At 43.5% G+C, this 27,716-nt stretch overlaps 2 protein-coding genes across 7 annotated transcripts; one reads left to right on the top strand and one right to left on the bottom strand.

Annotated features, from left to right (window-relative positions):
- Positions 1 to 211: 211 nt before the first annotated feature.
- LOC141020227 (disintegrin and metalloproteinase domain-containing protein 11-like) lies at positions 212 to 22,738 on the bottom strand. 6 transcript variants are annotated; one of them, XM_073495306.1, is made up of 26 exons: positions 19,809 to 20,072; positions 18,885 to 19,075; positions 15,032 to 15,108; positions 14,638 to 14,704; positions 12,762 to 12,844; positions 12,331 to 12,394; positions 11,881 to 11,941; positions 11,376 to 11,557; positions 10,223 to 10,294; positions 9,845 to 10,011; positions 9,663 to 9,747; positions 9,018 to 9,108; positions 8,464 to 8,515; positions 7,800 to 7,899; positions 7,486 to 7,557; positions 6,718 to 6,810; positions 6,342 to 6,422; positions 6,199 to 6,249; positions 6,059 to 6,122; positions 5,824 to 5,929; positions 5,471 to 5,590; positions 5,214 to 5,382; positions 4,813 to 4,924; positions 3,974 to 4,064; positions 2,450 to 2,467; positions 2,105 to 2,194 (listed from the first exon to the last, which is right to left on the bottom strand). In XM_073495306.1, the coding sequence occupies exons 1-26, from the start codon at positions 19,867 to 19,869 to the stop codon at positions 2,179 to 2,181; spliced, it is 2,346 nt and encodes a 781-aa protein (XP_073351407.1). In that variant the 5' UTR covers positions 19,870 to 20,072; the 3' UTR covers positions 2,105 to 2,178. The 6 variants fall into 6 exon arrangements, 3 of the variants coding, with proteins under 3 accessions (XP_073351406.1, XP_073351405.1, XP_073351407.1); XR_012180802.1 differs by lacking the exon at positions 3,974 to 4,064 and adding an exon at positions 4,371 to 4,519 and having other exon boundaries at positions 2,174 to 2,194; XM_073495305.1 differs by lacking the exons at positions 3,974 to 4,064; positions 19,809 to 20,072 and adding an exon at positions 22,633 to 22,738 and having other exon boundaries at positions 212 to 2,194.
- Positions 22,739 to 22,988: 250 nt separating this feature from the next.
- 42sp43 (P43 5S RNA-binding protein) lies at positions 22,989 to 25,892 on the top strand. Its single transcript, XM_073494887.1, has 9 exons — positions 22,989 to 23,183; positions 23,300 to 23,400; positions 23,481 to 23,577; positions 23,727 to 23,815; positions 24,048 to 24,121; positions 24,357 to 24,437; positions 24,520 to 24,749; positions 25,043 to 25,096; positions 25,387 to 25,892. Exons 1-9 carry the CDS (start codon positions 23,049 to 23,051, stop codon positions 25,630 to 25,632), a joined length of 1,107 nt encoding a protein of 368 aa, XP_073350988.1. The 5' UTR covers positions 22,989 to 23,048; the 3' UTR covers positions 25,633 to 25,892.
- Positions 25,893 to 27,716: the final 1,824 nt, after the last annotated feature.

The raw sequence follows: 27,716 nt of genomic DNA, 5'->3' as shown, positions 1-27,716 counted from the left end.
TGAATGAGTCTGATAACTGATTAATCACCCCCGGTTGGGAATCACTCTAGTACTGTTTGTCCCATACTGACCACAACTTAACATAAAGACTATGATATTTAAAAAACGTCTTTCAGAAGTAAAAAACAAAGCGCTGAACTCTAACTATCTATTAAAACAACAAAAAAATAATTACCAAAAGAGGAAGACAGTGAGATGTGAGAGTAGGAGGTGTGATTTGATGTTTTAGTACTTTTATTCTTTCCATTTCAATTCAACTACAAGCCTCAGTTCATTTCTTTCTTTTTGTCTCAATTCAAAAAGATAGTGTCTAAAAATATGGGATAGGATGCATCTTATTTTCTTTTTTCCCCCGTAAACTTCAGAACAGATTGTACTTGATACCAACTATGTACATATTGTAATAGTAACAATAGTGCATCCGCCATAGTGCAAACCTCCATCTGACCTCATACACGCATACGGTTTCATCCAAGCTGCCTCCTGGACCCCAGACTAGATCTCTTTAATCTCATTTACAGCGGGGATTGTTAGGGAAGCCTCTGGGCTGAGGCGCTCACCCAGGGCTGAGGGCTATCAACAAATGTACAAAAGAGTCATGACATTTAAGTGATAGCTGGAATGATAAGAGAATCGCGAGACAGCTGGCTCAGCTGCTACGCCACATTTAAAGATGTAGGAGAGGTTTGCAGATGCAGTTTGTGTCGAGAGACTGACAGCTGTGTGTTTGCTGGAACAGATACAACTCATTATTTTAACATAGCTTTTAAATAAATCTTCATACAGTGCATTTAACATTCAGTATATCTTGCACATATTTACAAATAGGTGTGCATACAGTTGGCTAGTGCTCATTTTCTGTAGATACATTGACATAAAAACTGTTGATGTGCTGCCTTTATGGTACCATGGCTGCAGCGCACAACAGTTTGTAGAAAGAGACGATATTCTAGAGGTAAAAACCTGCCTATCTACCTGTGATAGGAGGAGTGTTAATGTGTACATGGACACAACTGCCCCTAACACTAATGTAAACACGCATACATTCTTTCTTACCTTTAAAAATCTTGTACATTCACTCGTGAACAGACATACAGATTGAACCTCCTAAGCGTACAAACTTTGGGCCTGAAAGAAGTGAGCGCTCACACAGACGATATAGTGGAATGTATGTTGGTCAGTCTGTGGTTGAAAACACTAAGTTACGGTCTCTGCTGCTTCAAAGTTCAGTGGTTTAAAATGATCCCAAAACCATTATACCTAGCTTCCCTTTTTGTACCTGAAAACTTGTGGAAGGGGGCGTGTGGGGGTTGGGGACAAATGACAATGAACAAAAAGTCAGTAATCTGTCTGGGCTCTGGCTTTTCACTGGTTTTTGAGCCATCGTTTTATATGATCATTAGTCCTTCTGCAGCCTCTCTTTGGAAAACATGCTAACAACAGTCCAACGTGTGGTTTCTTTTCCTTTTTGTCCACGTTGCCAAACTTTGTAGATTAAAAACATGTAATTGTCCACTTTGAGATGCACCTAGTCGAGGCCTGGCCTTGGAGGAACTGCCTCAGGTCCATCTCTTTTAAGAAAAAAGGAGACGAATCAGCTCCTGTGACATATTTCAGTCTTTTAGTGAGTCTGTGTGTTAGTCCAACATTTAGCTGTAGGTGGCCAGTTTAGTTTTCTGTGCAGGCAGGCAGGCAGGCAGGCATTGGAAAGACATGTCTCTTATTAAATTGGTCCACCGTTGATATGTTCTTCATCAGACTGTCCGAGATGTGAGAAAAGACGTACACAGACACCGAAGCACATTCTTAGAGCCAAGGGACTGAAGGAAGACCCCGGTGTCTCCCACAGGGAGAGCCACCTGCTCGCTCTAGGCGTGGCCCGGACACAATCCTCAGCAGCCCGCTGGCAGCAGCCACGCGAGTATGATTTGGCTGGTATGGTGAGACGAGCTCCACAGGCCCAGAGGAGGAAGGAGCCAGGCATGAGGACAGACAAAAGGGGGTAGACGGGACCGTGGAGGAAACGATAATCGGAAGAGGTTTTGGAAAGATTTTGGGACAGGAGTGGAAGACTTTTTTTTTTTTTTAGTTCCCCTCTTCTCCGATGTGGAAACGACACAGTGCGAGGAGGAAGACAGGAGTAGACAGGACACAGAGACAGAAAGACAGACAGGCATCTTATCCTCCACCAGATCTGAAAGAGAAGGAAAGGGAGATTGTTAGCAGAGACTTTTGCATATGAAGAGAGATGGAAGAAACTATGGAGGGAATTTTATGGGATTGGGTTTTATTTTTTATTTTTAGCAAGAACTTGAATGGGATAATGGTGCTCTGGGGGATAATGGACTTTATATAGTGGATAAAAGGGCCATGCTATGGGATTTAGTGATGGGATGTTTTGTGATGCCTCTCCACTGACAGCACATCACACAGTCCTGCAAGGTTATACCTTCCTCTTCGAATGTTCCTGCATCCCGAGCACACATTGGGAGAAAAGACAAAATGTCAGTGACAACAGGAAAAGTGACAAACTAATGAGTAACAAGTTAAATTATTCTTTTTAGAAGCATGTTATGAAGCTCATCATCTTGCATTAGCACATGAAATGTAAAAGAGGAATAAGCAATAACAGTAAAACTGCAAGTGAAAAATATAATTCATTAACAATTATCTGTTACTGTTTAAAACTAGCTCAAACACACTGTGTTAAACAATATTTTAACAAAGGATGCATGATACATTTTTTTCAGCCAATACCGATAACTGTTCATTTTTCTTTTTCTCGTGGCTGACACAGATAAGAGACCCAATAATTTAAAATATTCAAATATTCCCTCTTGTCTTTGTTTATTGGTGGATCCCAAATCAACGTTCAAGGTGCAAACAGCCACTTTTTGTATCCGAGTTGGTTAATGCTGTGCTTGATGAGTCAATCAGCTTTATCAATACCAATACATTTCCTAACACTGGTCTGATAGATATCGTGCATCCCTAGTTTTAACCATTTTCTTTCATTTTAGACTGGCTTCACTTGTTAGCTCAGATTTAACGACAATGCTGTCAGATTTAAGAACAAAAACAAGTCATTCAATAAATTATTCAAACAGTCCTCTCCAAAATCTTTCTTGGCAGATTACAGTGATGACATATCATGCAGCAGGTCTACAGTAGTCATGGCACTGACCCTCTCAGCCCCATAGAGCCTGACAAGGTGCTGCACCAGGAACTATTACACCCACCCTCTAAGCCAGAGGTCTGACTAGGAAGAGAAAACTTCCTGCTTACAGCTCATGCAAACATGCACAGACACTTACCTCTGGCCCTAAAAGGACATGCTAGACTTAGCTTTTCAATTAACAGGCCGTCAATCAGCCATGATTATCTTATTAATCTAACTGTGAGTAAAGACAGAGCAGTCCTTTTAGGTCAGAGTAAAAGGAGTGAACGATAGCAAACATGCACAGGTGGAACAGCGCAGAAAAAGCATTTCAGCGAGGGCATTTAGGGTTAGGATGCTGCCAACAGGATAATGCAGGCTAAAAAGAGCACCAAAGGTAAAACGTATTAAAAGAGGTGTTTATGTTAACCCACTGTAATCATTAAAACATTTTCCTAAAAGGCTCACAGATCTAATAGACTGGAGAGAAGTGCTGCAGGGGTTCCTGGCAGATTAACATCTCGGTCCTGCCCTGTCATTACATTTAAAAGGCCGGCCTTGCAGCTGAGGGAGGTGGAGGAAAGGTGCAGGAGGGAGCTCAGGGTTGATTTATGATTCGATCAAAGAAAACAAAACAACCGGTTTGATGTTTCTCACAGATTTCTAACGCCTGGAGTGGCTCGAGCATTAGCACGGTCAATTCCCCATCCCCCCCTCCCCCGAGTTGCATCTATATCAGAAGGGTGAGAGTGGCAAGGGCGGGGTTTCCTTTAGGTAGAAGCAGACAGGTACACAAAGGCATGCCAGAACTCTTACTTAAATCCCCATCCTGTTCCCCCTAGGACTATAGCTGCCAGGAGAATAGCACCTGCGATGGACCCTATTATGATATTGGTGCCACTGGGACCTGCGCAGAGGAAGGAGGAGGGAGGAAGGGTGCGGAGGAGGAAGGGGAGGAGGAAGGGGCAGAAACAAAACAACACCACTAAAAAACACACGTCAGAGGACAGCATCAACACCGTACATCAACAACATCAACTAGAGAGAGAGAGGCAGATGGTAAGATACCTGCAGACAGTGAGAGAGAGGAGATGGAGGGAAAGAGGAGGAAACCAGCACGTGGGGTGGAGGTGGGAGAACGGGCGGGTGAGCGAGGGAGGTCAGGAAGACAACAGTTACATAAAAAAAAACAAAGGAGAGAGAGTTTTATTACTTTGTTCTCATTCCCCCTCTCCTGCTCTTTCAGCTGGACACCCTCTTGCTCAGGGTGGCTTTTTTGGCCCTATAAGAGCAGCTGCTCAATTGCTCTGTGTCATTGGCAGACTGCAAGAAAGTAAGGAAGACTCTTGAAGATGACAGTGCCTGCAAGACATACACACACACATACACTGACATACTGTACATTCACATATGCTCCAGTGGATAAACATGTCGCAACACACACCCACACTCTTCCAACATTGAAACCCGGTAGGAAGGAAAACACTGTGTGGTCTAAATATTGATGTTCTCACAATAATCAGGTGGACTACTCTTTGTGTTTGTGTTTACAGTTCACAGAGAAGCTACAGTGATGAGGGGTTAGAGACTATGAGGGGGATATGAGAGGCAGACAGAAGAAGAGAGACATGGGCAGGCTGAGGGGTGCTATGGACCTTTCTTCTCTGGGCCCGGCTGGACTGTCGGCTCAGGGATGGGGTCAAAGACACTGCAGTCCTTCCCCGTGTAGTCCCTGTCACAGATACACTTCACCTCATTACTGCAGGTCTACAAGAGAGAGAGATGACAGTCAAGTGCAACAGCTGCCAAAAGAGAGACACACAGAAATATTTAAAATAACTGTGCAGCCAGTGAGCGAAGATCTGGTGATGATTTGAAGGTCAAAAGATGTCTATAAATCCAACCAGAGGTTGTGTTGGATTAAATTACACTGTACAGGTTTACCTAATAAAGAGTGCAAGTAACTTATGTTTTTGAAAAACTTTCACTTTTCAATGTCTCGGTATCTTTTGACCCCCAAACCACCAAATCAGTGTTTGCTGGGAATTTTTTGTACCCCGTGGTCGGAACAGATGCGTCCAAAGTTGGATCCTGAACAGCTGCTGAGGTTGAACGCGGCCACAGGGAGGCAGCGTCGCTCCAAACACATCATGTTTGGACCACAGGGGGTGCCATCCTCCACATAGCCCAGGTCTGAGCCGTCCTCCAGGAGAGCATGGCCACCTCTGAGCGAAGCATCCAAACATCTCAGACACATGAGGATACAATATTTTAATTTTCATGCTCCGGATCAGATGGATGTGAACCTCTTACCTGCAGTCCAGGTACTTGTTCTGGTGGTAGAGCGTGAAGCTGGTCACCTCACCCTGCAGATCTCCGAACTTTGGCTTCATCGTCACGTTGGCACAGAAGAGAAAGCCGCATAAGACATCCCTAAACAGGAACAGGAAAATTAGGTATAGCCTTGAGGTGTAAGCTGTGCTTTCCCTTCACAGACATACATAACTTAATGATAGAAATATTGATGGTTTTGGTCTTTTTATGATATTTATTGAAAATGATAAAATAAAGCCAGCCTTAAATTCAGTAAAGCCTCAAACTAAAGAAGCAGAGTAAACACACTCTTGTTCTTTAATGAGAATATCAAGGGGAATAGTGTGACTCACGGCTTGTTGCACTGGAGCCAACCTTGGCCTTCAGGACCTGGACCACAGTTGCCTTTCTCTGTTCCCTCGGCGTTCAGCTTCTCATAACAAAACCTGTCTGCTGAATCTGGGAAGGCAAACAAAGACACAAATTAGACTGTCACCAGGAGACTGAAACTACAAATTATGTATATACAGTAATCTGACTGTATAACGTACAATTTCCTGGTGCAAGGAGTGTGTGTTCTATACTTACTATAACCCCAGAGTCCCCTACACTGTCCATCACGAGTCCGGCATCGCCCACCATAACAGCGGCCCTGTAGAGACAACAGTAATCAAGCATACACGAGAGTGAGTTGCAGACTTGACGCCACGTCACAAACAAACACTTACCTGACTGTTTTCACATATGTAGCCATCCAGCTTGTGGACATTATGAGGGCACTGCAAAAGAAGAAAAGTACATCATGTTCTGGAGACTCTGGATGATCTTGCAGTCTTTTTCTCAGTGTTACGTACAGCGCGGTTGACTCTACCTGGCTCGAGTCTCCGGTGCAGGTCTCTGGGATATCACAGTCGTTTACAGCGTCTCGGCATACCACGCCCCTCCGCTCATACTGGGTCACAGCATAAAAAGGCATCAGGTAATCATATTTCTAATGCAATGCACCATACAGGCTGTCTAAAGTGTCTGAAAATGTAGATATGTAGCATGGCACTTTTGCATTTTATTGAAATTGGATCAACTCAGACTCTTAAAACTTTACTAAACTAAACTCTTAAATAGTTTTTGTCACCTATATTTGGGGGAAACCACTGCATACTTCATCACATCAGAGTCTCATTTAAAGACAATAAATATATGTATTAAGTTGAATGAAGTTCACATTTTTGACTCCTTGCTGGACTCACCTTACACAAACTGCAGCACAGTCCGTTACTGCACATGGCATCGTGGGTAAGTGTGCACTTTTTACAGCAGGCTCCTCCACTACGCGCACACTCCTGCAGCCAAAGACAGGAAAACAAAAGTTTGAGAAGAACTGCGCCTCGCCTGGAAAGCGGACGAGAGCAGGCGGCAGCGACAGAGGGCAGAGACAAAAAACTGCTGACAAGTCGGACAGTTTTCCAGCAGCCTTTAGTCCGTACAGGAAGTCACAGAAACACTCACACTAGATCTGATTCATTAAAATGTCCTTGGACACATATCAGGGGGAACGTTTTGGCTCGTTTGCATGTCTTTAAACCAATCAGAAATGATCTTGGGCTGCGCTTAGCCTGGGATGCAGCGCCCCTGGGAAATAGTGTCTGGGGAAACTTGGTGGAGGCGAGCCCTGACATTAAAATGGCTAAATCCCCACAAAAGAAAAGGTAATAGCTGCTAGCTTGTTTACATTTGCATCATTAGAGAACAGGTTAGTGTTAGAGTAACTTGCCATTTTCAGCGTGAAGGTCATTAGCTTGGAGGTTGTCATTGTTTCATGAAAACAGTACACGCAGATAGTGGAAGGAACGGGGGAATAGATGGCCAATGACTTAATACCAACAGTCTACAAGTCATACTATAATGAGCCAAAACCTCCAGCTCTGTTCCAGTAAACACCACACCCACAAGGTACCATCCATCTGCTGAAGGTTAAAGAGCTGGCTTTCATGCCTGATGTCCAGCTGGGTACTCACCACCTGGGATCCACAATCACACTCTTCTCCTGGCTCCACAAAACCATTCCCACACTCTGGAGGGTCCAACAGCTGAGGGAACCAGAGAGTGACATATATGAGAACATATATAAGTGGGAGACAGATGGACGAGAGATGAAATGTGTCAGTAATATAGGAGACATTTGGCCGAGAGTACACAGAGAATATAGAGTTTTACTTAAAGTAAATGTAAGTAAATGTGTGTTCTGATGGAAATTCGACCACGAGAATAATGAAATGGTCGATAAATAATGATGTGGCTCCTCCCACACACATCCTACACCTCCGCACACCTTGTTGGGCTTGTTGAAGAGGCAGCTTCCACCCCCCTGGAGCAGGAACTGGATGTACTCATCAACACTGCAGCGAGAAAACTTTCTGGGCAGATAGTATCTGTGTTCACAAACACACACAGACACACAAGATCAAGACCACGACATGACAAAAAAATTTCAAAAAATAAAATAAAATAAAGTCAGCACAATGGTTTTCTGCCAGTGAGGAATGCCAGTTCCACTGTGGGTGTCTGTGCCACTTTGCAATCTGACAGAAATGTTACCATCTGTAGTAAGATATTACTCAAATGAATCATTGAAATCTGTATTGTTCCATCTGGTCAGGAGAGCCAAATCCAAATCACCCATCCTGTAGAGTCAATATGTTTAATTCGATTTTTAATTCCTACACAGTGGTCGGCTCGTTGATGTCTGATGTTCCAACAAATTTGCTTAAAACGTCAAATACAAGCCGGCTTGGCTCATTGAAGGCTGAGTAAAAAGTCAGTGCATCCCTCTGTTCCAGGTGTTTAATTGTCTAATTGAGTGAAATGAACGGAACGAATCGCAGCATAGAGGGAGCGCGACAGGGAGATAGTCCTGCTGTCTGCTGGTAAAATCGTGTCAGCAGACGGAGAGCGATGCATTTTACAGGTGTGTTTGCTGTGATGTGGATCTTTACCCCGTGTCTTCCATGATGCAGCCCAGCCAGGCATCTGGGCACCTGCAGTCTCCTGTGAAGAAGACAAAAAGGGTGAACAAAGGTGACTTAATAATGGAGAAAAATAACATGTTGATCAGCATTTACAACCCAAGCTGTGACACTTGAGAAAAAAGATTTATGATCAACAAAATGAAAAGACTTTTCATAGAGCTGATACCTAGTGACAGCGGTTTGGTAGCCTATAGTGAGCGCAATGAGCTCTGGTCCTGGCATTGAATAATGGACCTGATGGCTCCTCAACATTAATCACTGAGCCCATTGTTCAGTGGCAGCAATGCTCTAATCACCAGCCCCTCCTTCATGGACGCAGGTGACTAATCACCTAATGGGGAAGTCTAATTACAGAAGAGAACCGCTGGACAGGGATACCAACACCCAACTCTCTCTTTCTCACATCCCGGCTATAAATCCCACCCCTCCCTATCGTCCTCTGTCTCTCTCCTTCACACATTCTGTTCATTGATCTCTCCATCCTTCCACCTGTGTTATCAGGCTTCTATGGTGTCTTTTACCTGCAGAGTTGCGTACGTTGTTCCATCTCATGCCGATGTTTTGGCCCAGACTTTGGCACAACGTGATGGCCATTGCACCGACATTCCCGTACTGGAACAAACACACAAAGAATCCACACAAGAAAGCTTTAATGTGAGACAGAATCCAGCCAGGAAGTACTTAAAGGTCAAGCGTGTAGGATTTAAGTGGATTTTTTGACGCTGAAACTATGGGCCTTATCAGTGTATGTAGCATGACTGGTAAGTGTAAACTCGGAGCATGTGTCACGTCCAGGGATTTCGGATTATTTGAGTTTGTATACTCACAGAATGGATGTGATATTGTCTATATTAAGAAAGACACATTCAATCTTTTTCCTGTTTACACAAGCACAGACGTGCCAAGTGAACGGCTACGTGACATTTGAGGTGTGTTAGTATGGAAAGAGTTTATTTCTGAAATGGTGCGAAAACTCTCGTCTGGACGGGGGCATTTTTAGAAGGTGAGCCAAGACGCGTTCAATCTGCAACCTCACTGCTAGATGTCGCTAAATCCTACACACTGGACCTTTAAAATCAGACAATCAGCCAGCCTCGCTCTGTCAAAAACAACAAAGTCCATGTTGGTGTGAAAGAAAGACTAAATCCATTTTAGATTTTCCTCACCTCATTAATTCCTCCTCCCCTTGTTAAAGAGCACACTCCTCCTGTGTAGGCTGTCCCACTGCGGCTACTGTGAAATGTCCGCCCTCTGTGGCGCACAGGAAAGATGCCATCACTTAACAACTAGCATACAAACATCAAATTAATTCTCTAGTTATTAATTTTTTTCTTTTCAGTCCTCTTACGAGAAAAGATGGACGACGTCACTCTGCTCTCTGATGTTGTCCTTCCTGTATTTCATGAAGTTCTGCAGTGTTATCAATGGATCTTCCATGACTGGCATCATATTTTTAGAGGACCAGGTCTCCATGGCAACCAGCACGATCCTTGTGTTCAGCTGCTCCTTGTAGATCTGGGGACCAAAAAAACGCCCATCAGTCTACTGCTTTGTTCGCGTGACACCTGTGCTGTGAACACTCACTTTGAATGGAGAACTGTGTGCTATCTGGGGTAAAACATTTGGAAATCACACACACACACACACACACACACTTCCTGGCAGGTGGTGGTGTATGCAGAGTTTAGGAGTGGGAGGATTATAATCCTACAAACCAAGCTCTTACCGCATCTGCCATGTTGACCACTGCTTTGGCAAAGTTCTTGGTTTGGCTGCTTGAGCGACGCAGCTGTACAAACTGTGGAGACACAGAGAAACACAGATGGTGCAAGGGATTGATCACATTCACTCAACACATACACACCCACAATTGTACATCTATACTTGTAAGGACCCTTTGATTAAGGCATGAATTTATAGATATGTTGTACTGATCCTACTTCCAGGAACTGCTTAGTGAAAACTCGAAAGGCAACTTTTTCATTTCAGTTTGGAATCAAAATTAATCAGCATTCATTCTCTTTCTATAATGTCTGTAAGAAGGAGAAACTGTTTTATTGAACTCTTGTGCTGGTGTTTCAGCGTTTAATAGAACAGTAAGAGCTTCAATAGAAAACTGTTTTTCATGGAGTGTTAGGCTGCTCTTCAATTTAAGACAGTTTCCATTGACATGTCAGCATCTGTACATTTAGACATCTGAGGACAGCTGTAACACCGTACTAATGTCATTGGCTGCGAGATGAAATTAGCCGTCTGTATGAGAGCATGGATACCCTACCCGAACCCCTCGGATCGGGTATCCTGGCTTCGGACAAAACATTAAGAAATGTTATCAGGGTTCGGGTTGGGTTCAATCATCAAAATATAGTGTGGAAAGAAAAAAAAAACATTGTGTAAAAATAAGTGATCAGTAATACTACATGATAACTGATGGACCTACTGTCTGTGTAGAAGCTATATCTCCTGTTAAGTGCAGTGGTTTGATATTTATGTGACACTTGGAACGCAACACAGAGAGACTATTTGTTACTTTCCAGGCGGTAAACATCCATTCAGCTGACATTAACTGTATTTGGCTCAGTCTGCGTTTGGACATAAAAAAACAGAATACCTGTCGAGCCCGGCTTTGACTCAGTTTCTACGCTCTCAGACTTGGTTGGGTTCGGACAGAAAGACGCAGCCCGAGCTGGACTGTAGTTTTCATGTGCTGCCTCTGTCAGCTTTGCAGCCACAGAAGGCCAACTATGCAACAACATTGTATTTGCTGGAACAACCAGGTTATGTCGTGGCCTCAATGACCCAGACAACTCCAAATTCTTTGACCACCACTACACATTTGACGTCCACATGATTAGCAGCAAAATGTACTTTCAACTCACCATGTCATTGTCGTTGACCACCATCAACTCAATATATTTGGTCTCAGTCTGGACGGAGGGCTTGCGAACAAATCTCTTGGATCGCTTCAACCCCCCAGACGCCTGCTGCTCCCTCATTTGGTCTGGTCCGTCTTCATCACTGTCACCTCCTCTGCTTTCCCACTGGCTGTCCTCTGCACAGTCTGGACACAGAGAGAAGCAGAGCTGTAGACAGCTAGAGCACTTTAGGGTGCAGTGAAAGCATTACTATCTCAATTTCAGCCAAACATTAGAGTTCCTAATCATAAAAAGCTGTGACTATAATTATCACCCTCTCTGAACTAACTAACAATTACATCATATTCAATTATCACATTTGTTTTGTCCTCTCTATTTGGTGTGAAGATTTTTCTAGTGTTGGAGGTTTATTGCACAGCAGCATCAGCAGCATCAAATTAAGGAAAATGAAGTGACATTTATTTAGAAATGACTGCAACGGTGGATAGGAGGCTGGGTCTAATTGTACCTGGGCAGTGTGGGGAAAGTCTGATATCAGGCATCCTGCGGATTAAGTGAGCGCCATCATCCTACAACAGAACACACCCAGATGACATTAGAAACATTAGGACCTAAAAAGCACCACAGTCTGCAGAGCATGGAAACAGAGAACAAAGCAAAATATAGTTTCATTTATACGCTTAGTTTTTTGGCTTATACTAAGTGTTTCTCCACCAATGGGGTCTTTTCTCCCGAATTTTTATTTACGACTCTTTTTTGGCATTAAAAGGTGATTTCACCATACTTTAGTAGTCTAATAACTCTGCGTACGTGCTTAACTAGAAGTAAGATGTAATATAATGTGATCTGTGATTAATAAGGCTATAATATAAATTACACCCTACACGACAAAATAATTCTCTATCATTCTGGTCAACAAATACGCAGTAGTCATCACACCTACTCACTGACTCTTTACCTGATTGCTCCCATTGAGAACTGGCTCGATCCCGTAAGAGAAGAAGCCGTCAGAGAACATGCCACTGAGGAACCAACAACAGGTGAAAGACAGTGAGATGTGCAGCAGATAGCAGACAGAAAACTAGAAGATTAAGCTGTTAATTTGTGTGCAGGAAATTAAAGCATAGTCTGATCAGCAAGCTCTAGGGCTGCAAGTAACTATAAGTAACTGTAAGTAACTATTTTCATTATCGATTAATCTGCTGGCTGTTTTCACGGTTATTTGATTAATCGTTTAGTCTGTAAAATGTTTGACATTTTTGCTAGAAGAAAAATTATTATTAGTTGACGACTAATTTTCGATCAACTTATCAATTAATTGTTGCAGCTCTAGCATGCACAGGTAACTTTTCTGTGATTTTATAAATAAAGGTTTACTGTCAGGCTCACCACAGGCCGTGGCAGGTGGAGAGTGCTGCCCAGGATTCTGGTAAACCTCTTAACCTTCCCTGGTAGTAGCAGTGCTCTCCTCCCTGTGGACACAATGCACCACTGTTGTTCATGACACAACCTTTGCTGACACACTTCAGGCATTTATACTTCATTGCGTATTGTTGAAGGTGAGCTCTGGAGAAAAACCTCGGCATATGCGGCTCTCTCTCTTTCCCCACTATTGTGTTTCTGGAACAGTTTGTGACCTACTTGTGTCCTGTGCTCTACTCCACCTTACTATGCTTCACTCACAATAGAGCTGGAGGTAGACCCTTGACAATCTCTTGAATAAATCACCACTTATATTGCCCACACTGTTAGCTGTTTAACAGAGCGGCTATACAGAAGGCAGGCTGCAACTAAAAACCATAAGAGGAGATTAAAAGAAGAGTTGTGCTCTGCTCTTCCCTGCCCTTACAACAACCTTGACTACCACAACAAGAGCCCTGGCTTTCGTCACTCCCTCAAAAATGGGCGCACGGCTTCACAAGGTCACAGCAGCGGAAAGGAACCACCAGGGAAGGTGAGAAAAGTGAAAAAACAGGTTCACCGGGATCAAAATGAGTTCAGCAGGGTGCCTCGTCCTTGCCACAACAGCTCGGTGAACGATGGCTTAGTAAATTTGATGCAAATAAAAGCCTTTTGACGACAAAGATCAGTCTGGTGATGTGCTGCCTTGAATGCATCACACCTGCCAGCAGCAGCATCAGAGGCGTCACGTGAGGCCTCCATCCAGCTGAGCGGCAATCTGGCCTGACTACAGGTCTCCCTCCCTCCTGCCACTCTGGGAACGAACATGCATCCCCAAAATGACTCCCCCTCGGTGCCAAAGCTCGTGTTGCCTTTGTATTAACTGGCATTTTACTCCTCATATTCCCTCCTCCTCCTCCTCCTCCTCTTCCTCCTCTCTCGCCGGCTCGGCTCTTCCCTCCCTCTTCTTTCATTCTCTTCGCTGCCAGGAACATAATGACACCGCTGAGCTAACTCGTTGCTATGGAAACAGGCTTGTGATTGGTCGGGAGGACCGAGGGAGAGTTTGGACCGATTGTGGGTGGGGACATGGAGTGCTGGCTGGGTGGGTGGGTGGGTGGTTGGTTGGTTGAGGAGGGGGCGCAATGAGTGGCACATTTGTACAGAAAAAAAAAAAGCCATCCCTCCTGGCTAGCAGAATGCAGTGACATTCCTCTGGTCTGTCGTGACAAACGTACATCCCATTAGATGTTCGAGCTTTCATCCATTTTCCTGTCATCTCTCGATTCTTTTTCTGAGCTTCTGGTCTGACACCGCAGGCATCTACTGGCTTTTTTTCTTTGGGAAAGGACACAGCAGAGAGCAGGAACACTGCCTGACACATATGTGGATCAGAGCATACATCATCCTAATGGTGTCATGGCAGGCTACTTTTGAAGCAGAGACCATTGTCCATAAATAGATAAAACAGGAGACCAAACTTCAACAAAACATCATAATTAAATTAAAAATAACAGCCTTAAAAGATAGAAACAAACATAAAGCACGTCTTCTGTGTCTCAAATGAGACTTAAATGAAACAGTTCAGCTTTAGATGACCATAAAATATAGGAATTATGCTATATAATGAGCTCCAGACCATTTGAGGCATCACATTTGACAAACTTTTAATTCATTCTGAGATTCACTGGCAGCAGCATGAGTGTAAAATGTGACAAAGTTTCAGTTTTTACAGCCAAAGAGCTGAATGCTGCACCGCGACTCTGGTCATCTCATTAATATGCTGCCTTCTGTGTTCCAAACGACAAGTTCACTCACTAAATTCCCGTCAGTACACATCCCCACCCCACGCAAACAGGCTTACCACAGACTGCGAAGGTCTGCCATCCTGGTTAAAGTGCCGTTCCACATATCCTGAAGACAGGAGGTGACTGCAAAGAGAGGACAGATGCTATGAATTTCGGGTTTCATCTGTGATAATTTTCTTCAAATACATTTCACAAAAAAAAGGTGACCATATTAACATGTGGTGCTAATAAAATCCGTGGAACCTCGTAAAAATGCAGCAGTGAGAGTCTGCATGTGTGCGTGCCACATTGGTATTCCCCATCTTGTCGTGTAACATAATAGAGGTGCTAAGTGCATTTGCTTAAGTGCAGGGAAATGCTAATGAGAACAGCTGCAGTAAATTAAGAGCACCTACTGATACAAGCGTGTGCAAACAGCCAGATCTGATGATTCTGGATGATAATACTAACTGGTTTAGCTCCAGGTCCAGAGTAAAGGTGTGTCCAAAGGCTCCCACTTGAAAACAGCTCTGGGCCAAGTGGACGGGCTGAAATGAAAAACAAAAACACAGTGACCGAGACAGAGACAGATTTGATCTCTGATAAATTGAAGTGTAACAAAACAATTGTGGTTAAGTGCGCAGCTCTGTTAAGGCCACAGAGTGATTTTGGAAAATCTCATGAATAATTCAACAGAATCAATAGTGTGTATGCTCAAAAAGCATCTGAGCCGCTCGGATTTTATGATTGATAAAGTCGTCATTGATCGACACTGGTTGCCAGCATTCAGGCAGGCATGTCTGCAGAGAGCTATGGCTGCTCACGAGCTGTGCTGTAGTTCTGTGATGAAGATGGATAGAGACGGGCTCGACAAAAGGAGGGGGGGAGGAGGTGAAACTTTACTGGTATCGTCTATATTGAGCGATGCTGTACCAATGTCTCTAATGAACAGCTGACAGAGCTGATGAGGTAAGGAGACAGCATGGCCAGCTAAGATAGAGTCAGATAGAGAGAGAGGGAAATTTACTGCAGACTAAACAGTGTGTCTCCTCAGCAGCTCTGGCTGTGCCAGCGTGGCTTTGATCTCAGTCTGGAGGAACCAGGCTGCAGTGAATCACTGGGCTTTTACAATAACATGCATCACTATCCAGGAATCGTTCCCTCCAGTGACTACGGACAACAGATTTCTTACTACTGTCTTGGAGAGGATGAAGCATGCTGTCCGTCAGCGCTCTGTCTCCATACAGTTACAGTGTTCAACAGATTTACATTTGTGTTCTGATCTTTTTTTGTGACTGTTCTTAAGGTGGCTGACAAACCACCACTAGGGCTGCAACTAATGATTATTTTCAGTGTCCATTAACCTGTTGATTATTTTCTTGATTAACTGAGTAATTCTTTGGACTATAAAATGTCAGAAAATGGTGAAAAATGAGCTTTAAAGATATAGTATGCAGGATTTGTTGGTTGCTGTTTGTAAACTAGGCACAATAAGCGATTCTGGAGAAAGATCGTTAATTGTTCAGTCGCATTCCCAGGTCGTCAAATAGTTAGGGGTGTAATGATCCATGAATGTGAATTGATATATCATTCAATGATCAACGATCTAACAAAGTTGGCACAAAGTGAAAACATCGATCTATGTCATCATCTTTAAGATGCATCTTAACCTTCAAACAGTGCTGGTGCCAGGCAGGTAATGGCAAGCAGCCATGAAGATATTGGATATTGGCAAATATCATATTGCTGTCTAAAGAATCAATATTGTATTGCACCATGATGAAACTTGTGATTTATACCCCTACAAATACAGAGCCATCAACCTGTACTAGTGCTGTACTAGATGACCTTAATCCTGCACCTTTAAGAACTTCTCACTTCAAAAGCTGTGACTAAATTTCAATCTTGATAAAATAATCTCACCACATGGTCTTTTAAGTTTAGCAGCTGCCCTGGAGCCTTTGATCGAATCACATAATCCATTTCCTTTCTGATGGATCCTTTTTGAGGTATGGTGAATTCTCACGCATTACATTTTCTATTAAACAACAAACTGCTAGTTATATGTGGTAACAATTATCACAGTGAGTGCTTTTCCTTATGGATTTAACCAATATTATCGATATCTTTGATGCAGCAAATCAACTTCAGCCTGAAATTTTAAAATAATTGTAATCCAGTTTAGTCTTTATTCTAAAAAATGCAAAACATTTGTCATCTGAACATTTTCATCACGGCAGATAAAACAAACAAACAAAAAAACAGTAAAGCAAAACTGCTGCCTCACCTATTTTCGGCGCAGCATGATATGACAGAACAGAGAGAAAAAGCTCAGCTCCTGCTGCTTCTAAATTTAGGATGCCCCTCATTCTTAGCATCTTAAATATTTTACAAATCAAAACAGGGCAGGGTTAGACGAGTACATTAGCTGAAACGAGGACTTCTGAATCCTCATCTTATTGGTTAGTGTCATCATTTGTATCTTATGACTGTGTTTTACATTTACTGTTCTTGTTTTATATTCAAGGGGCTCCAGGGGCAACAACATTCATCCTAATTGCGGTCTTCATGTGACTGTGTGTGTGTGTGTGTGTGTGTGTGTGTGTGTGTGTGTGTGTGTGTGTAAAAGGAGCTTAATGTACTCTCTCATAACAGTTATATGAACTACATCATATCAGCATGACATAGAGAGAGAAGCGTGGGGGGTGTAGGGATGGGAAGCGCTCAAGCCTCCTGGACCATGCAGCACTTCTCACTCAGGCCTGTTTCATAATTAATGGGGACATACTTCAACACACGATTGAATAATGAAGAAGTCGGGGGCTCAGCGTGGCAGTCAGATGATTGGACACGATGACTGCATATTGCAGGAAGGGCTCAGCTTTGTCATTTGGAGATGAGGGCCACTACAAACACGCATGCATGCATTCAAACAGCATCTTTGATAAACAGTGGGTTTACTACAATGCTTGCACCGTTTAAAAATCAGGTTAGGAGGTTTTTAGTTTCACGACTTGTTGCCAGATGTTACAGGGTGGAATAAATGGCTGTCAAACAAAAACTTGTCTGTGTCGGTTTCATTCACTGTGGACATTCAAAGGGATTTTCGGCAGCTAACTGGGCCAATATTAGGAGGAGCGGCGACTGCTGCGAAGATACCACCCTGCACTGTCATCCCTGTGTAGCAGAAGCTACGTGAGCAGCAGAGAGCTGAGTGCTGCACTGTTACAGACACTGGAAAAATGAGGTGGGCAATATATCGACATTATATCGATATTGTGATAGATGACTGTATGTGTCGCCTGAGATTCTGGATGTCACAATATGACCTAAGTGTTGTCTTTTCATGTTTTTAAAAGAAACCTATTGTGCTTTTTCTTTTCTTCCCTTTCTTCAGTATGTTATATAGATTGTTATGCATGTGAAACGTCTAGAAAGGTGAAAAGCCCAAGATTCATGCCAACAGGTGCTCCACTCTCCCACTGAAAACCCTGCCCTTGAGGTGCCTGAAACACCTTGTCAGTAGTCCCACCTTTATGTGACTTTGTGAAATATCATTACTAAGTGGAAGCTGAAAACACGACCGGGCCAATTGGAAATACACAGAGTGATGCTGGCTCAGGCATGTATGAGTTGGCCAATCAGAGGTCTTAAAGAGACAGGAGGTCAAACAGAGCGTCTCAGACAGAGGGGGAATAAAGTGCTGCAGCACTGGACAGTAGGAGAAAACTGATCCAATTTACTACATTAAAGCATGTGAACCTACTGCAGCAGTAACCCAAAATAATATTCTCATATTCTCATACATTGTCCAACTGGGATAGTTTCTTTTTATTTAAATTACAGTAAGGTTCATCCATTCCTCATTTTAATCTGGGATATTTAAGAACTTGTCAAGGACCCCTTGGTATTCCTTGTAGAGCCTGACTGATGTATGTCGGTGTCAGCGTATATGTTGTCTGATATGTGCTGGTATGAAGACTTTGTTTTACCGAACACACTTAAGTTGCAGAAATGTCTTCTCACACAGTTAAGTTTATTGTCAAACTGTAAAATAACCCTAACCCTAACCACATTTGAGGGATTATTGCAAAGAAAATGTGTATATATTGGTCAATATATCAATATCCAAATTCTTTACTCCCTAAAATCGTAATCATCATTTGCCCCCCAAAAAGATTGTCAGTCAAACTCTAATTCCTTGTCCCCAAATTAAGACCACAGAGCTGAGAATCACAGTAATTCAATGTGCAGACAGTCAGACTTTGGGATATGAAAGTAAAATTGGCAAACAGGGGTAGGGTTAACGTGAGCACCGGCTTACCGAGGTGTCCCCTGTGCTGTTCTTCACCCTGGTATCCAAGTGGTCATGAGCCATCTCCTCCTCCGACTCGATCTGCTGCACCAGCCGCTTCGGATAGGTGAGCTCAGTGGCGGTGTCCCCGCTGTCCGGCCGCCCTGCCGGGGTAAACCAGTCCCACATGCCTCCATCCTGCACTGGGCTCCTGTCCACACCTGCATGTGGCACAACAGGGACAATCACCATATGTGCTCATGGGTGTGTGTAGAGGGCTTGGCAAGGTAGGGACACACCTGAGCCTGCCTAAACTGCAGCTGGCGGTGGTGTAGTAAGCAAAGCCAATGAAAGGGATCATTCTAACAACCATTCAGATCAGGGTTTGTTTCTGTATACTGATGGTCTGTTGACCTAATTTATCACACTGACCAGATAATAACATGCACTCACTTCTTTATACTAAGACATTTAGTGGACATAATTAGGTGCTGATGGAAAATAATTAATGTATTAATCTATCATGGTTTATAGGCTCTATAGGCTAATAGACTGACGCCCATATTCACATATACACAGGGCCTATATCGCTTAAAATCTCAGCAACCATCAATTAAGCTGTAAAATACTACAAAATACAAGATATATAATGTGCTTTTAGATGTTTCTTGGATAAATCCCAGCCGGAGATGGTTATGTGTACGTTGGATAGGCAACAGGGCTGCGATGGAAATGTGTTGATGCAGCAGATCAACCGCATCGGAGAGTGCTCTCGGGCCAGTGGGCTGCTTGGCACCGACAACACAATTAAATCACAGCCGACACCAGGGTTGGAAAAGTGCTGGTGCGAGGAGAAAAAACTGTGGATGCAACGGGAAACGAACAGGGTGCTCCCGCTCTCCATCCAAACCCCCACTCTCTCTCTTCTCTCCCCTCTCTCTCTCTCTCTCTTACCTGAGACTGCAAGCCTCTCGCCCACTGCAGCAAAGACCATGAAGCACCACACCGCCAGCATGATCTTCACATATTCCCCCGGATTACCACATCGAGAGAGCCGCGAAATGCCACGAACCCGACCGAGGGAGCGGAGGAAAAAAGACGGAACAGCGCGCAGCAGGAACGATGGCGAAGCTCGACAGGAAATGTGCTAAACATCTGACGACGCGCGTCCTCTCATCTCTCCCCCTCTCTCTCTCTCTCTGTTCTCTCGCCCTCTCAGCTCCGGCCGCTATTGCAGAATTAGCATATCAGAGTGATGAAAAATGAATCATAACCTAGAGGCTTATGGCGGAGATAATCGATACAGGCCTGGAGATTGATCAGTGAGGAAATAGTGAGGAACGGGAGAGTGCGCACCGCGGATGCATAGCTCCGCAAGGCAGCGCGGGCGCGTATGGGTGTACGGACGAGGCTGCGCGTATATATGAATCTGCGGTATGCGGAAACGCAGGGATGGGAAGAGCGAAGAGAACTGCGTTGGGTCTGCGGTGAGGAGGACACGTGGGACCGTGGTATCCTCCCCCTCCCGTTGCCAGGCAGCTGTCCGTGCAGGGAGAGGATGCGACAGCCCGGCGGCTGAAGCGCACGGCCGGAGGAAAGACATAAAGACGATCAGGGTGCATCACTTTATCCATTATGTCGATATAGGATTAATGGCGGAGAATCTCTGAATACGGTGACATGAAGACTGCAGGTCTGCTGAGGATGAAGGAGTAGCGCAAAAACATCCTGATAAATACAGCTGGTCGTCATTAATGTTGCTAACTAAAAATAAAACCTACATTTGCTTGGATAAAATAAAAGCTTACATCAGAATAATTGTAGGTCTAACTCTCATTAAACTGACCTGCTTTGCATTTCTAATAACCTTTGTGTTGACTGAAGAAAGGCAGATTTCCTGGCTTCCACTTAATGCAACAGTTTGACATTTGGTTTACCTAGCGTGGAAGCTTTTAAAGGATAAGTCCATCCAATATATGAAAATGTGTTCATCATCTCATGCTCAAGTGTATTAGAAAGACAGCTGAAGTTTCCACTAAACACTTCTGGAGCTTCACAGTCAAACAGCATCGCAGGGTTCTTCTAAACAACTGAAGTAGACAGGGGCTTGTTTTAAAATGTAAAAAAACGACAGAACGAAAGCATAAAATGGCTCCGTACCACTCGTCCTGTTGTAATCCAAGTCTTCGGCAGACCTGAGATCCCAAATTGATTTTGAAAACAGTTGGAAAAGATGTTATTTACCCCCTTTTAAACTGAAATCTTTACTGTAGCTGCAAAGATAAGTGTTTCCATGCGTCTGAAGCGGGTGCACAAGCTCGACCGCGTGTCATGGGTGTAAATAATGCCTTAGCAAATCAATATGGGATCTTGGGGCTGTATGCAGCCATTTTATGTTTTTCACTTAAAAGAAGTCCCCATCTACATATTTGTTTAGGAGAATGCTGCAACACTACTTTACTGTGACGCTCCAGAAATGTTTTGTGAACTATTAAACTTCACCCTACTTTCCAGCTCTAGTTTCTCTTACTTCTCAGCATGAGGGTGACTATATGACTGAATTTTAATTTTTGGGTCAACTTATCCTTTAAGGATCCACTGGCTTTAGAAAAAAATGCGAGTGGCAAATGTAACAAGACTGTCTGACGTCTTCTCTCCACGAGGGAGTTCAGAAATGAGACTGTTTCAGTGTTTAGCATGACAGATAAATACATTGTTCAGGTATTTGAAACAAGCATCACACAGCAGTTACAGCATATAACATCATCTCCATCACTGAAAACCAGATAGTACCTCAATAAATTGAAAACATATATACTCCAAAACACACCTGATTTGACACTGGCAACACTTATTAACATTGTAGTGATTTAGGTCAACTTGACAGGTGCCAGCATAAAATCTCTGGTTTCTTATTGGGAGCCATAAATACGGATCAATCACACACGGAAACTGGAGACCAACAGTGCTCTTTGCTCTGCTCTCTCAGGACTGTGACCTGCGAGGTTAGCTTCCTTGATGCAGTTAAGTCTTCCAGCAGCACATCCTGCAACACATCCCGCTAATGGAGGCACATTGTGCACTGACAGCCCCCTCTGAATATTTCATCTCCCCCCCTTTGAGACGTACAGGGAGCAAGAGATAGAGGAGGAGAGAAGCAGGAGGAGGAGGAGGAGGAGTGCAGCATCAAGGGCCAAATATGTGCTCGTCCTCTTCCTCCTCCGTAAAAATAGGAAGGCTGACGTCAAAAACACATCACTGACCGGCCTTTCTACTGTTCACCTCAAACATCACCATCGACATCTCCCTTTTTTTCATATGATAAACATAAAAGTGGCTGATCACACAGCGCTGATGCAGTCAATTACATATTCAGTGATGGTACAGCTGAGTAACAAAAACTGTGAGAACTGAGGAGTCAGAAAGTCTTCTCAGACAGCTTTGCCAGAGGTTTTACGTATGCGGTCCTTCTATTTCCCCACTAAATCATACATATAAAACTGAACAGAGGGGGATGAACAATGGGGCTTAATCATTTCAGATATCTTTTATAAAACAAATGTGAAGAGTGCACAGTAAGTGCCACAGCCTTGGGAGACAGACACACAGTACCCCCTACTGTGCAAACAGCTGTATCACATTTGAAGTTTCAAAAAGTGGCGTTTTTATTTGCAACTGCCTCAAGTGACACAGAGAAAGGACACATCTGGATTTCTTTACAGGCGTAGTGATCACTTTTGGAAATAGATTTCCACTGGATAGTCAGGTAGAATCTTACTTTCTGGAGAAGGGAGATCCAGCCACTTCCCTTCTGGTCAGAGGAACCAGCCGAGCAAAATCCTGTCTTCTGTAAACTATCCTATTTAACAGTGTATCACTTGCCTAAAAAAGTGCACTGACAGGCAGCAACTGTCTGGCTCTGAGTGGCTGGTACATGTGCTGACTTGCCCGTGTTGTTTGCACACAGCTGAGCATGGCAGGGCAATTAGGGTAATTAGTTGCAGCTTTATTTCTTGAGTATAGCGGTGTTGAATGAGGGAACACTGCGGGCGCAGCCTGACTCACCGCCTGATGACCCCGAGCTGCCAATTAACCAATTAAGGATCGTTCAAGAGGCTATAAAAGGGGCCGACAAAAGCGGCGGCCTTTCCATTAGATATTTTCGTTGGAGAAGTGTTCACATATCGAGGCTAAATGAACGGAACGAGCGGTGGGAAACCTGTCGGCGGTCCGCCGCTGCAGCTCTTCAACTGCGCTCAGGCGAACTGCGGAGCGACTTTCACCCGACAGTGGAGGCTGAAGGAGCACGAGACTGTGCACACCGGAGCGGTGAGCAGAAAGTTCAACATTTATTTTTAAAAAAAAAACACAATTGGGTCGTCTAATTTAAAAAGCACGTCAAATACTTGAAAGCTGAAAGTGTTAAACGGTTCAAACGTCCACAGCGTCCGTGTCAGTGCACCATTGCTGGCTGTGAGCGTCGTTTCACAAGGAAATCCCACCTGAGCCGCCACATGCTTCAGCACAGAGGGGTGAAGCTGTTCAGGTGAGTCACAAGTCTCATTTTGTAGTCTGCTGTCGCTCCTCTCAGCAGCCACCACCTTCTTCTGACTTTTCTCTCTGCAGGTGTAAGTTCGCGAGCTGCACGCAGAGTTTCTTCAATGCGGGGAAACTGAAAAGACACGTGCGTTACAGCCACGGAGACAAACACAAGTATTTCAAGGTTTGTGTTGCTACACAGATGTGTCCACAAGATGGTGCCAAAGTGCCGCTTTGTACCAAACTCCATCTCCTGACAGTGACTGCTTCTGATGTTGAACCACTTCACAAGTCTGCTACACTTTTAACCACTTGAATGTTTCTCCTCCACAGTGCAGTCAGCCAAACTGCGCCCTGACCTTCAAAAAACGCAGAGTGTATAAACTGCACTTACAAGAGCATCAAATGTCTGCCAAGTTCAAGTATGCATTTTCAAAGTCCTGTGGTGTAAAAATCAGTGTGTACCTTTGTCCTGCGAGTTAATAATGTACCTAAGATCAGAGCCAGAAGATTTATTTTAATTAATCAGATCTTGGATGCAGAGTACAGGCTCTAGCAGGAGATAAATTGGTGGTTACAGGCTGAGTGGGTGTGGCCCCAGTGACTTGGTTAATTTTATTTTTACCTCCTGCCTGTCCCCTGTGGGGTACTTAGGTGTTCGAAGGACGGATGTGCCGCCACGTTGGACTCCCACATCGCCCGCAAAGCTCATGAGAAGAAGCACGCCGGTTGGTCTATTTCCATCTTAGTAGGGGTCCTTTCATCTTCCATCCCCGTAAAATTTAATCATTAAATGAGGGTTGTGGCTATATTTGCTTTTAACCTATCCTTGCATTCAAGAAAATCCTTCAGGACAAATTACATGCATGGTATATGGTTTGTCAAAGGGGCTCAGAAGGGGGCCAACGGGTGACAATCCTTTGATTTCCTGATGAACTAACTGGCGTTGTTTGGTTCCTGTAGGTTACCGCTGCCCTCACGCTAACTGCCAGGTGCATGAATACACCTGGGGGAAACTTCAGAAGCACATGGCCAAACATCCAGGTAAACAGGTTGTGGTCGTCCTACAAAATTGCCAAATCAAATGGTTTGCTTTCGTTTTTAACTTTGTGAAAATGTGTCGTAGCTGTGTTCACGTGCCAGGTGTGCAAGAAGGCGTTCAGCAAACTGGATGCTCTGCGGAGGCACAGGCGGATCCACTCTTCCCATAAGCCTGTGCTAGTTTGTCCCAGGGAAGACTGCCAGGCCTACTTCTCTACAACCTTTAACCTGCAGCACCACATCCGCAAGGTGCACCTCGAGCTCTTCAAATACAGATGCTCCTTCCCTGACTGCCCACGCATGTTTGCTATGCGGGTAAGAAACAGGTCTATCAATGCTAGTCCTTGTGTTTACATATCCAATCAGAATTTCCTTGCATCCAAAGGCTCACTTTAATTCCCTTGTGAATGCCATTTTAATTTTAAACTCCATTAATATTTCAATTGACACAGTTTACGCCAAGAAAATCTGAAATTGCTGCCAAATCTTAAGTAGTTTAATAATTGAGTGTCAACATTTGAGTGATTTGATTTCTGCGCATTTACTGCCGCTTTGTCTTGAGCAGAGTTTCAAATAGTCCATTACATGCAGCTTTGTTCTCTCCACAGGAGAGTCTGACCAGACACCTGCTTCGTCATGACACAAGCGCCACCTCTCTGAAGGTAAGTCTGATGTCCTGTATACCACAGTGCAGCTCTGGACTATAGGCACCACACAGCAGGGAGCTGAAGCTATCTGAGCAGGGGAAACTATTGATTTTGGATTGCTCTTTAAACCTGTTGAAAGCTGACTCCCTTGTGCAAAGGGAACAGTCAGCTTGAAAGAGTTGGGGTTTACTTGATGTCATGTCCAAGCAAGATCAAATTACCACTTTCAAAGTGCTCTCAAACGATTAGTGGCGACACAGCCAGTATGAAACTCCTCTCCTAAATGTTTTTTCTTGTGCCAACAGAAACGTCAGCGACCTAAGAAGTCCTGGCAGAAGCGTTTGGATGGACATCATCTACCCTTTGTGGAGGAAGACTTGCGTCGCCTCTTCACCCTGCGCATGCGGATCTCCCGACGTGCCAAAGTGGAAACCAACCTATCAGGCCTCTTCAATGAACGCAAGATCCCTCATTACGTTGACCCAGAAGTCAACCTGCGCAATCTGTTTGGTATCAAAAAGCCTCGTCCTTTAGAGGAGCCTGAGGTTTAAAAGGCCAGCTGTGTATTTTGACTGTTAAGTTTGAACGTCCTGTAATGTGCGGAGGCATTTAAAGTTGCTGTTTTTCTTTCTGAGGAATTAGAAAATGTGGGTCTCTTTGGTTTGATGTGTAATGTAGCTGACATACATTAAAATAATTTCAAAGTAATTATTTGAATGGCGCTTTTGAGAATTACAGTGTGAATTCTAGTTTTTGAAGACAACTGTCTTAAGTGAAATGCTTATTTTGTAAAATAATTTGTAAGACCCAATAAAATGAGTTACATTTTGATCAAAGTGGTATATTTTAGTGCTTTTTTCACCTTTTTGAGCGTTTAGATATAAACACTGCCTGAGGTTTGCCCACCAGCAGCTGCTGGAGAGGCCTCACTTCAGAGCTAAGATTTGTTTGTTCAGTCTCATTTAATTGCAGTTGACAGAGCGTCTCATTGTTGGCAAACTCAAAACAGCTGTTCTCCTCCAGCATCCACCTTTTGTGCTGGCTTTGGCTTCACGTATTGGGTGACATTTGCTGAACATGTTGGGAGCTCATTAAATATGAACAAAGGATGCACATGAGTAATGGCTGAGTCACAGAAAACATGGCACTTTTGGGGGTGGATGAGACTTCTGAACACAAAGTAGACGAGTATCAGCTGTCAAATCTGTTCAACTCTGTTGAGCAGCAGTTGGATTTAAAGTCTCATGAACATTTACACTAAAGGGAAAGATGATTGAGTTAATTGGGCCACTCACTAGTTTTGTAAAGAAACGTAGGATGGCGTTTATCTGAGTTTATACGTATTTGCTCGTAATAAAGTAAGTTTCAAAACGAAATGAACGAAAACCTCATAATGGCTTCAATTAAACATACCTGACGGGACACATGATGAAACAAGTTACCACTAGCTTAATTTACCGGAACTTGAAGCTAGCAGCGTTTAGCTGTCAAAAGCAAAAAGTGTCAAAGTTAAGTTGAATATCTACCGTTAACAGCGTAGTCGGCGACCGATGGATCTAATATTGAGGGGAACTAAATATTAACTTAGCTTTAATATTATACGAATAATATGATGGATTGTGATAATAGTGAAAATTGGTCAATAAAATAAATAAAAATAAATAATAAAAAAAACCTCTCCTTCTTCTGTCGTTAATTGGACACCCACGGAGATGTGAAACGGGAATCGTAGAAGACATCGAAGGTAGGGCTTTGAACATTAGATAGCTAAGCTAAGCTAAGCTAGGTGTAGAGGCCTTGCTTGACATTTAGAGGATAATATATTTTGACAGAGTTTTGCGTGTTTCTATAAACTGGCTGTAGTACAAAGGCTGTGACCCAGTTACATATAAAATGCCAGAAACCGTGAAAAATACAAGTCTTGACTTCACATGGAACAAAGGAGAGAAAGAGTCCTTGAAAGGGTTCTTGCTTAAAGAAATACTTGAATGATTATTCAGTTATGTAAAGTTTCCAGGTGGAGACTGTCGGGCTACAGACAAACTAGCAATTATTCTAAGATGTCGCTGTTGTGTAAATATCAAAAACACTAGCAAAACCCCATAGTACATAAAAGAACCACAGTAGAAGACAGAATATAAATGACAGAAATAAACAAATATGTTGATTTCACATATCTCCACAATGCAAATAAACCACTGGTTGTCTACCTGAATGTAACTGTTGTTGTTAGAGTGACGTCACAGTGATTTGGTCTATATATTTTGAAATGAGAGGGTTTCAGAATGTAAAAACTCCCTTTTTGTTTCAGGAGTTCTGTTAAATGGCTCCTGTGTTAATTATTTTTTTCCCTGCTCCAGTAGAGCAAGGCAGAGTCCATTTCAAATCTGTAGCTAAGCTCTGTAACAGCTTGTCAGTTTGAGTTTGGACAGTATCTTCACTGCTGTGCTTTTCTCTGCTCTGCCGAAGGTCATTCTCTCGGCTTGCAGCCTCAGGCTTCCTCCACTTGCTGTTGCTCTTCCTCTTTAGGTCCCATACATTAACCTATGGTACAATAGCTGACTTGCAAACTCTGTGAAAGTATAGATGCTGCACACTGGTTCACACAAAACAAACACATGCCTCAACAGCTGAC

This window comes from Pagrus major, chromosome 23, assembly GCF_040436345.1.
Source record: "Pagrus major chromosome 23, Pma_NU_1.0".
NCBI classification, from domain to species: domain Eukaryota; kingdom Metazoa; phylum Chordata; class Actinopteri; order Spariformes; family Sparidae; genus Pagrus; species Pagrus major.
The sequence above is the reverse complement of the archived record's forward strand: the minus strand, read 5'-3'. Positions and strand labels throughout refer to the sequence as shown.